Below are 11,556 nucleotides of genomic sequence, written 5' to 3' on the forward strand. Positions count from 1 at the left end.
TTAAACCGATATAGTTGTGAAGCTCCATAGAACCAAGGGTTTATTGCTATTTTGGCAATACTTGGCCGATTGGTTAAGCATGACCTCTAAAAAATTGCACATATTTCTAGCGTTCCGTACATAACATCGGAGAACCATTACTTCAAAAAAAATGCTTCAAAGACCACTTTTCATGTGCCTTCTTTGGCGGTGTACTCGCTGCATACTGATCAAATCACCGTTGATTGATTCTACTCAAAAGATCAGATGTTTATTGAAGCTATGCAACCTAGTAACCTATATAACCCTCCATAATGTCGTTATTCTATCAGTAACCTAAGTAAGCTAAACTTATTCCTGCCTCTTCTAACTAACTTGCGCATATAGGTTTAAGGTGAAATGGGTATCATAAATATAAATACAAAAATTTGTTACCGTACTCACACATACTCTTTACCTAATCGTTAGCTACAACTTTTTCTGTATTGCCCACATTTGTATTGTGTTGTACATATTGTATTGTAAGCCCACATTTTTTTTCATAGGAACGCATGTTTATTCATACTTGCATCGAAGGATAGTGAGTCTACAAAGCTATCGGTACAGCAAGTATAACCCTTCATTCAAGCACCTGAAATTATTCAATGCAGAAAAGCATAAAGACAATTTTATGCGAACCCAAAATGTGCGTGCTATATCAGTTGAAAGGCCAAACCTGCTACGAGAATAACCCAAGTGTTCCCTAGCGGCAGTAGAGGCCGTTGATGTTCTTCCGTCATCGTTCGAGTTAGATGGCATTGAGTCGGTACCTCCCCGTTAGACGACGTTATGACAATACCAGCGCGGACCAGTGTCCCAGGCTCCAATCCCATTTTTTCGGATGCATCTTTGAACGCGTGTTTCGCGACCCTTCGAGGGCGTCGTCTTTCTATGCACTCTGCTTGTGTATGTCTTCCTTGCTTCCTCCCCTCAGTTGCCCATTTTTACCCCGTTCTTCCGCTATGGACAACTTGTGTACGACGACCATTGCAACACTGAATAGCGTGTCTGGCTCCTTACCGGGCGTGACTGGATCCGTTTCCGTAACCACGATATACACGCGGACGCTCTGCTTGTTGTGCCCGTCCACATGGATACTAACTGACCGAATGGCCATGCGGGTAACCGGGTATCTGGCGTGCAGACGGATCAACGTCCATACACATCACTTCCATAAATAATGCACTAAGAACCTCTCCCGATGGGTGGTATGCGGATGCTTCCCGTCGACTGCCGCCTGCTTCTATTGCGGTGACGAACGTAGCTGCCACGTCCGCCGTGGTGCCGAAAAATAAAGGGTTGCTTTCCTTAGTTGAACCTGCGACTAGTCGCAACGTCGAGGAAGCTCTAGTTCGCTTTTGTTCGAAAGTAGCACCGCCCGGCCGCTACGACATAAACGAGAGGAACGTTGGATGACCAGCAGAGCAGGACAATGGCGGAACAATGATGTTAGTTAATCGATCAGGACTGGCAGCCTTTGCCAGTCGACGTACTGATAATACAAACAAGAACACACCTATACAGATAAATAGGCGGACTGCATACGAGATGTAGGGTGCTTGAATTGTCTCAGAACAAAACTTGTCCATGTTACCTATGATCCTAAACCAAAAACGTCTGTATTCGCTTGCTATAGTCGACGAAGTTCACAAATAAGAAGGTGAAACCTATTTTGGAACCAAAGCGACCTAAAGCCCTCGACTGACACAAAGCAACTTCCACGAAAATGCCCTAGATAGTAGATACATGAGATTGCCAACTAAATGCGCACTATCTGGCTTTTTAATAAATCACGTATTAAATTCTTGCTTGTACACATTTATCAACCTCAATACTTTTCGACGCCTTACAGAAGTAGCAACCTTTACGGGATCACTCAAGAAAACACTTGAATGGCTTAAACGTTTGCAAAATAAATCTACCATTACAAGTATTAATTTGAGTTCGTGCTCCTCCTGCTTTTATTTTATATTGCAGTTACCACGCCGCTATTCACGAACTGTGGGACGATTGGCAGTCGATCATACGTTGACCCACATACTTATGAAGACCCACAGCAAGCTATGCGAGAGTTCACTCGCGAGATTGACCGAGAAGCCATCAGCATCGAGGACGTGATTGGGGCAGGCGAGTTCGCAGATGTGTGTCGTGGGCTGCTGCGACAGACCACGCAGCGTGGCGAAGTACGGCTAGTTCCCGTTGCCGTTAAAACTCTGAAGCAAGGCAGTACCGAAAAGGCGCGCAACGACTTCCTCACCGAAGCGACGATCATGGGCCAGTTCGACCATCCAAATGTCATCTACCTCGAGGGCGTAGTCACACGAACATCACCCGTCATGATCATCACCGAGCTCATGGAGAACGGATCTCTAGATCAATACCTTCGAGATAATAAGGGCCAATTCAACATGATTGAGCTGGTCGCCATGTTGCATGGCATCGCCTCAGGCATGCAGTATCTGTCGTCAATGAACTTTGTTCATAGAGTAAGTTAGCTTTAAATGCTACTCGTTTGTTGTAGATATATGACACATATGTCCTATAGAATGCTGTATGGTAGCAAATGGCGCACAGGAAGTCGAGTATTTTCAAATAAATTTCTATATGACTATGACGACATTAAATGATTGAAAAGCCTGAATTAAAGAGAGTTTTGTGGTCGTAGTGCATTCAGTTGTAGACTCTTATTAACTTGCTTATATTCCACCGCTTCTAATTTACGCGCCGGTACAACACCCGTCACAGCTTATTGTTCTGAACAGTATCCCACTAACACCAAACGGTCATCTGTATGTATCTTTTTACAGGATTTGGCCGCACGCAACGTACTCGTTAACGCCGAGCTCGTGTGTAAAATTGCCGATTTCGGTCTCTCGCGCGAAATCGAGTATTCTGCATATTCCGGCAGTAAGGGCGAATATCGAACATCGGGCGGAAAGATCCCGGTACGATGGACAGCGCCGGAAGGCATCCAGTTCCGAATCTTTACAACGGCCAGTGACGTCTGGAGTTTCGGCATCGTCTGCTGGGAGGTCCTATCGTTGGGCGAGCGGCCCTATTATAACTGGCCAAATCAGGATGTCATTAAAAAAGTGGAAGACGGCTATCGGCTGCCTCCACCCCGCGACTGTCCTGAGGCTTTGCACATGCTCATGGTCGATTGTTGGCGGTCCGATCGGACACTTCGACCAAGCTTTACTAGTATTGTAGGCACCCTCGAAGGTCTTCTTAAACAACCAGGCACACTTCGACGACTGGCCGTCAACAACAACAAGCAGCAGCATCAACTTCTGCAAGGCGGTGGAGCTTGCCACCAACGTTCACAGCATAGCTCGACGCTACAGCTCAACAATGTAGGCGTTGCAGGGTCCGGCCTGAGTGGTATGGTTAGCCTAGGGACCCAGCCCCACAGTAGCATGCAGCATCTTCAGCAACAGCAGAGCGCCATCTATGGCTGTACGCCGAATTCAGTAACGTTAGGCGGTGCGCACTCCACGATGCAGCTGCATCATAACGCAGTAAGTGTACAGTACAGAATTACAAGACGTTAATTTAATTGGAAAGTGCCACCTGTAAGATTCTTTGTCGCGGTATTAATATTTTATGTGATTTGGCTGAGGTATTCAATTGCGGATGCTACCCCTATTGCCTCAATCAGAGGCTAATTTTAAAAAAAAAATAGCTTCAGTCCGATATCACGGTTTTGCTATTGCCCAACGTCTGTTCGAATAATAACAGAGCTATGAATCTAATTGAATCCTATTCGATGCTTGACGCTTTTAATACTCGCAGGCCAACGCGCGTTCAGTGGAAGAATGGCTCACAATGATTAAAATGTCACGCTACCTTGATCATTTTCTACGTGGAGGTTTCACTACCCTTGAATCAGTTGCGCACCTAAGTCATTCGGACTTGGTTCGGATCGGCGTCCAGCTCGTCGGCCATCAAATCAAGCTACTCAACGAAGCCGAACAGTTGCGAGCAGGACGTCAGGCAGGTGCTCATGACCTCAAAAGTCAACAAGGACATGATGGCTTCCTTGTATGAAAAGAAGAAATACAAGGCACTGTTTTCTGCCGGCGCACATTGGTCTCAACCGAATACATCGAATATAGAGAAATAGCCGCACTGGAGATTAGCGCGAATATATAAATGATAATAGTGAACTAATCACATACGATAATTCCCCGCTTAAAGCATACGCGGTCAGGCTAAGGGGTCACATGAAGGGGCGTAGAGGCAATTGGGGGGAGCAACACGTCATCAACGACAGAAAAAAGGTTGCCGAAGGAAGCTGACGTTGCTCAATGAATATACAGCACGGGTTAGAAGACGCGGAAGTACGTTAAAATGCAACTAAATATAAGGCAGATTAAGGTGACGACTGTGCAGATTTCGCAAATGCATTGGCTGTATGGGCTTGTAGTCTTCGAAATGCTTGGGCGTATGGCCCATGGCCAAAAAAAGGGCACCGTACTGCTCACGGTCGAGCTATGCTGGCGTCCTAATCGGACAAAAAAAGCTCGCTGGCCCGACGAACACAAGGCGGATAGACTCTAGCTACACACAACGACAAGACTGATGCAAAGTCACATTCCTACATAAACAGAGATAATGAAAAATAGTAACACACAGGGAAAAAGGGAACGAAACGCGCAAGAACGCAAAAGTGAAAGGAAGATTGAATGAAAGAACATCACCATGCCGATAGTGGTCATGATAGCTGATGAGGGCCTTAGTCGACCACCGATTGGCTTTGGTTAAAAGCTCAGCCGAGTCTGCTATGGTCGTCAGGACAAATTGTGTTTAGGCGTACCAAAAACATCGGATTCCTGTCGCGATGACTGACCGACGTCAAGGCAGACACCCTCATCCGCGCATTAACAGCGTGCGATCAAGCCCAGCAATCGAATGGTGTTAGCTATATATATATATATATATATATATATACACACATATATATATATATATATGTATATACATATATATATGTGTGTGTGTGTGAAAAGAGCGGATCTAGTATATAGAGTACATAGAATAGAATCGACGAAATGATGCGAGGTTTGATCTTTAGACGCAAAGGAGGATTGGTAGCGGCGGGTAGAAGAACACCTCCCGGATCCCCCTGCTCTGGGATCGACTGCGGCGGAATAAATGAGGTAATTTATCGAGACTAATATTTAACAGAGTGTACTAGCCGCTGCATAGATGAAACACGTAGTGGAATTGCATGGTATTTAGCTGTTAACGAATGCTTGAGTCAAATGGAATGGAGTTATTTGCAAAAACGAGCAAGATTGATAAAAACGTAAGGCAAGCAATGAAAGGAATTGTTTCAGGGGGTAAAAGAGGAATGCTTCGTACTGCTGCTACTCTGGATCACACGTGATCTATGATATGTATTTTAGCAAAGGATAAGAAATCGAGGAAAGAATGAACAATATAAAACGTCATTAACGCATACATTAGAAGAGATATATTTATCAAAAACAAAAGAACATATATTGAGCAACACTGTTATATGGGCCACACACACAAATGCACATCGATGTATTGCTGGTGACCCGCTGTACTTGGGCGGCCACCATGTTCAGCTGAGATCTGAAGCCAATAAATAATGACAATAACCAATAAATTAGCAACATGTTGACCAGAATGTAGCCCCTTCCCGACCTGATGCCCCCCGTCAAGGAGGAAGCGCATTGGACTGGTTAAAAAAAATGTTTACAAATCAACCCAGATGCAGAGACACATCCCAGTAAGCACTGCATTGCAAAATACAGATGTACTGTACATACATACTAGCCGTTATATATATATATATATAAAGCACGACTGCTAATTAAACCAACAATTATTATTACCGATTAAGATAATGATGATGCTGAGCAGTAATCCTGTAATAACGACAGACAACGAGACATGTGATTTACGTGAGGAAAGAATGAGTAAATCCGAAGGTCATGAGGTAAAATGCGCGTTCTCGCCCTGTTTTTCCCCACGAGAATGAAAGCAGAGCACTTCTTGCCAGCCACAGTCGTGCAAATGTGTCAACTACTAAAGAAATACCTCCTAATTGTCGATTTTTAAAGGTAGCGCATGCGGTACCCAATAATTGTTGAGATGACTCACAGAGAGATGAGTTGTACTTAAGAGCGTAATTGTTGAAGCCTGAACACGTCTATCCATTCGATTTTGATTTTCAAACATACTTTTCTCCTTGGATGTAGAAATCTATCTACCTCGTTTTTTTTCCTTTCTCTGAGCATCAGGCCATCATGGAAGCGTCAAGGCGTTTACATTCTGGTCATCATGGTCTTCGTTAGTGTACATATCTGACAATATTATTGACGATGATGGCGAGTAAAGCAATGGGGTGACAATGATGATTTAATTTAAAAGAATACAGTATATGAAGTAAATTCACAAACGGCAACAAATGTGTTTGTTTCTAACAAAGGAATAGTAGCTAGGGAAAAAGTTCTCTAGCGGGGCCACGACCACAAGACACAGTGTCAACAACACATATCAGTCAATTATGCCAACAACATTGTAAAAGCATGATACTGAGCAACACTGTTCGGGCGATGACTTCATCGATTACTTAATTTATCGTCATTGTTTGAGGTACTAGCGAAAAAGGCTCAATTTTAAAGCGCGTCGACGCGCTTATACATGCGACAATGTACCGTAAACGCACTTCGCGCGATACCATTTAACATAATTTTATGTCGCATCACCTCTCAAATAATGTTTCACCGGTCAGTGTTCCTGAGGACTGTGCAATATTGTTAGCCATATGGTGGGTCACTTGGACTTTGACCACTGGCTTCATTTCATTACAGCCTTTATGTTCCAGCTTGTAGCATATCTATAGAGGTATTTATTTCTGCAGTCTTACTTCTGCTTTCCTCGTTCGTCTTAAATCTATCAAAATTTAGCAATTTTAGAAAAATAAACACGTGTATAATGCTATGTATATGTGTATATATGGCTCCAAAATCGATTGGTAAACGAAATCAAAATATTCCTCTATTTGAAACTTCAAAGTTTGTCGTCGATTAGATGCTCACTAAGTGTTTCTGTAGATTTATGTATATATTCTCTATATCGAAATGCTGCTAACAAAATCACAATGAAGTCGAAATGACTCACCAGTACCATGACGCGTTCCAGGAAAGAAAATTTACCATGGCTATTTAGCATATGTATATTTAATAAACAACTTTCAAATATTTGTGAGGTGATGCTGGGTACTCGGGTCGCGAATGTGTTCCCTCGCAAGTGACCCAGCGGTGACCGCTGTTCTAACTGAGGCGAAATAGTGGAACCCGAAAATGTTGGAAGCGAAAGCCAACATGATGAGAACGTATTGACAAACGCGGAAATGGCCGATTGTTGAAGCTAACTTTCGTTCCGCACAAGAAAACGTCTCCCGCTATAATAAGGCGGAGGAACTTGTATTATAATTAGTTGTACATAAACCGTGTATATAGAATAATAATTATACCAATGCAATGGAACGCAAAACGATGATAACAACAGTAACATTAACGAAAAACCAGGCCGCCGTAAATAGGGACTTAACCGGCTAAGCTGGTCGAAGAGACGGAAAAAACTAATTGGCGGATAGAAAGTTGATTGTAAGTGAAAGTAAATTATTTCGGTTGAGAAAAAAAATCATCAATACACATACAAATAGAAACTGGTCCGAAATGTCAACGTGGGTATAGACGAGGACGGGGCAAACAAATGAAGCATACGACGATTTATTAAGTACTACTAATAATAACAATAACGAAATGATGGTCGTAACGACGAGACAAGGCGAAGCTAATGAGTGAAGCTAGAGATAATAATAATAATAATAATAAGTAATAATAATAATAATAATAATAATAATAATAATAATAATAATAAGTAATAATGAAAACAATTAAATGATGGCGAAGTGCAGATTATATACAAGATGCAAGACAGAAAATATGGACGAGAACATTGAAGGGGGCTGAGGTTTGGGTGTATTCAAGCCAAGCATAAGCCACTTCAAAAGGTAACTATGAGTAAACCTGCTCCCAGACGGGAGCTTATACTTCAACTAACTTGGTTAATGGAATAGTGGCAGATGTCAAGCAAGTACTCTCTGGCACCAGGGACTTCAAGTTATTTCCCACATTGCCAGCAAAAGCCGCAGAAAGTGTTCCGTCACTTTGGTTGTATATATGTTTTCCACCGGCTTTGTTTGGTAAGAATAAATTACGATTAACAAAAACTATATTTATTGTTTTTTACATTTGTACAGTTTTACATTTGAGCTTAAATACAGTGTGTCTATCAGTCACAAAATAGCTCATATAGAAACTAGGCAAGCTATATTTATAGTGGGTAATTACACTCGAGGTTATCACTCGAGGTAATTACACTCGAAAATATCCGTTGAGTCAAATGGTTTACAAAAATAGGTATAACTGGTTTACAAATGTTATTTGAGTGTATTAAGTTAGATAAAGACCATTGATTTACGCATCACCAAATGCGGAGGACTCCTGCTTCATCCAGATATGAAGGTTCCAACACACAACTTACTTCTTTAAATCGCGTTAAAGTAAACCGAGTAAACAAGGTGTACGTCTACAAACAAGGTATACACTAACGGTACCGTACGAGACAAACTGCAATCTACAATTACAAATTACATAAATTTACAATTTTGCTGTAGAAAAATAAGCCCACTATTGCGACCATTTCGTGAGTAACTTTCATATTTAGATATCCCAAATGTATCTGGACGTCCAGGCTAAAAGCACCCTGATTAGTTCGATGCATGAGACATAACAAGTCGTTGTCCAAGTTATAATACACAACTTAACGAAATAGGTTATTAAGTCGCTTCGTTCGAGCGGTAACTTCCACAGCTACGTTAACAAACATGTTAAGATGATCGTATCTTATCATCTACAAATAACTAAACACAATAGCGTTTCTGCTTGAGATGATGTCTACCAGCAAAATCCTCTTTTGGGAAAATTACGAAAAATTCACTCTAGAAGCCCACAAGCTCTGCAGATGTGGTACGTAATTCAGATTGATCACAGAATATGATTGTTTATTTAATGACAAAAAATTCAGATATATACAGATCTGCTGACGCACGCTCAACTGGAATAAATTCATTGTTCTACCCAATTTCACTACTTCGGACTCCATTTTGTAGCAGCCAATTTCAAACATATATTATTTATTAGAACGTTCAATTCTAAGGCCTTTATTTTTTTTAACTACGCTGAGTTTCTTGGACTGTATTCGAAAAAAGTGTTTAGGCGTTCGACGATCATCGCTGCTAAAATGAAAATTTTCAATAAATATAGAGAAAAATACTCTTGTGACTTTAGCGTTGTACATTAATTCGAATATTTCTAAAATGTATAACAAAAGAAAAGCCAAAAATTTAGCCGAAAGGTTTACCCTCTGTGTGGAGAGCTATTAAGCTGCTAGACTGACTTTAATTTATCCAGTTTGACTGGTTGATATCACGGTCGAGTCTAGCGTCTAATATATCTCGGGTACGCTCCGAAAGTTTCATTCATGAAAAAAAAATTTCACCATATTTATTTTTTATCCATTTATAATGTTTTCATCAATCTGGTCGATGCGATCTACGCAATTTGATGGTTATAAACCTACATCCAGCTATTGTGTTGCAGTTCTCCATAGTGTCTGTTGCGACATTGCTTAGCATTACATTATTTCAATAGCCCCGCTATTTTAGATTCGTTGTAACAGTGACTATACGGAATTTAATAGTATGTTTTTTCCTTTTTTTTTTTTTAATAGTATGAAAGGATTTTAATTTAACGATTCTGTTCCTCTATAAGAATCTATTGGAACTTACCTCGTTAGTTTCTTTTAATCAGGCCATCTTTCTGTCTCAACTGTCCCACGGCGAAAAACAGCTGGACAGACTTAACCTCATCTATATATTATAATCCAACACAAAATCGTGACTGTCGAGACGGACTAACTCAATTTTAGCCTTATCTCAAAGAGCCCTACACAAAAATCGACTTTCCACCAACAGCGTTTATGTGTTCCCTTAGAGTCGCCGTTCCGAAACGAAATAAAAATCTGCGAAGTACAATACTTCTGCGAAGCTGTCAGGTTTTCAATGTTTTTATTGGTAAGAACATATAAGTATGCAAGTTTTTACAAAGAATATCTTGTCTTTGGCGGCACCCTAAACGGTCTCAACGTTTACCGTTTGCTGAAGTAGGAGGTGATCGTTGTCACTGCCAGGGAAAGCATAGAAGCTCAAGTCACCGGTATAGACCTTATGTCAAACTCCAGCTAAATAAAAGTTTTTTACATTAAAAAATATTGCACGGAAGGGAAAACGCCTGGAGCACAGCTAAGAAGTATGTTCAACTGTGTCATAAAACATATGATTCTGAATGGGTTCGTATCCTATGTATACATCGCTGATCAACTCCTGGTTAAGAAGTTTATCTTATACGGTAAACTCAATCAAAAGCCTCAGGAAAATTGAAGTAAATACAATTAACGCGGTGATTTTTACATAATGCCTGGTACTAGATAATTGTGACAAGTTGCGGTGCCGTTGATTTACGCTTGAAAGGCGAGGCTACAATATGGCTACTATGATTTAAATAATATTAAACCGATAGGTGTCACATCCTGTCTAATCTGCTGTTCCAGTCAGCTGGTTACGATAATTCTCTCTTCCAGATTTACTCTGTTAATAAGCTCATCTCGTCTCCCTGTTGAATCGTTCCAAGAACCCGATCACAAAACTCTACTTACGAATTAAGTTTAGCCGGTGTAATACATTTTGCCTGAAACCGCGTCACGTCATAAGTGCCATTTACTCCTTTCTCCTTCTTCTGATTTGTTATCCTGCAAATCCAGTTGTCTTACTGAACTGAATCCGTCTTCCTCTTTGAAACTTTGTGGCAGTTCGAAACTTACCTGCGGCACTATTTTATCATTGGTTCAACTTAACCGATTCGTTAACTTTGGCCCGCCGCCTGTTGCCACTCCGCACGAATCACCCATAAGAACGCTCTAAACGTTATGATACCACTCTGTAATAATCGGGAAACAAGTTCTACTGTGCGAGTAAGGTTTACCTCAGGCCGTGTACGTGATGCCAATTCGAGACCTCGCGTAACTCAAAACTGTTACAGCTATTCCCGTTCTCCCACTGGAATACGTTTGTAGTATCACTGCGCTTGGGAAACATCATGTTTCCCCATTTCAACTTACCTATTCTCCAAGCCGAATATCGGCGTTATTTAATCAATTACTAACAACTTCAAAACGAGGTTTTAACTCTTAATTTGGAAAATGAGAAAAGTACGTCTTCTTCCTCGAATTGTGTTTTGTACTGCTGATATAGCGCCTGAAAGGATAACAACTTAAATTAGGAAATGTCGATTAACTATTTGGAAAAGGATCATCGGAGCAAAGGACTTCGACCTATATATAAGTCCTATTTTGTGTTACGAATTACCTATTTTGTAT

General features: G+C 41.1%; 1 protein-coding gene across 2 annotated transcripts in view; it reads left to right on the plus strand.

Annotated features, from left to right (window-relative positions):
* The window catches only part of Eph (Eph receptor tyrosine kinase), a gene marked incomplete at its 5' end in the record, with an annotated part of 58,259 nt that extends 49,966 nt beyond the window's left edge, over nucleotides 1–8,293 (plus strand). For both annotated transcript variants that reach the window (XM_022850919.2, XM_022850920.2), the window contains 3 exon segments: nucleotides 1,996–2,504; nucleotides 2,826–3,536; nucleotides 3,811–8,293. In XM_022850919.2, coding sequence (XP_022706654.1) covers nucleotides 1,996–2,504; nucleotides 2,826–3,536; nucleotides 3,811–4,065 — 1,475 coding nt within the window.
* Between the last annotated feature and the right edge of the window lie 3,263 nt (nucleotides 8,294–11,556).

The sequence above is a fragment of the Varroa jacobsoni genome, unplaced genomic scaffold, assembly GCF_002532875.2.
Source record: "Varroa jacobsoni isolate VJ856 unplaced genomic scaffold, vjacob_1.0 contig00015, whole genome shotgun sequence".
Classification (NCBI taxonomy): domain Eukaryota; kingdom Metazoa; phylum Arthropoda; class Arachnida; order Mesostigmata; family Varroidae; genus Varroa; species Varroa jacobsoni.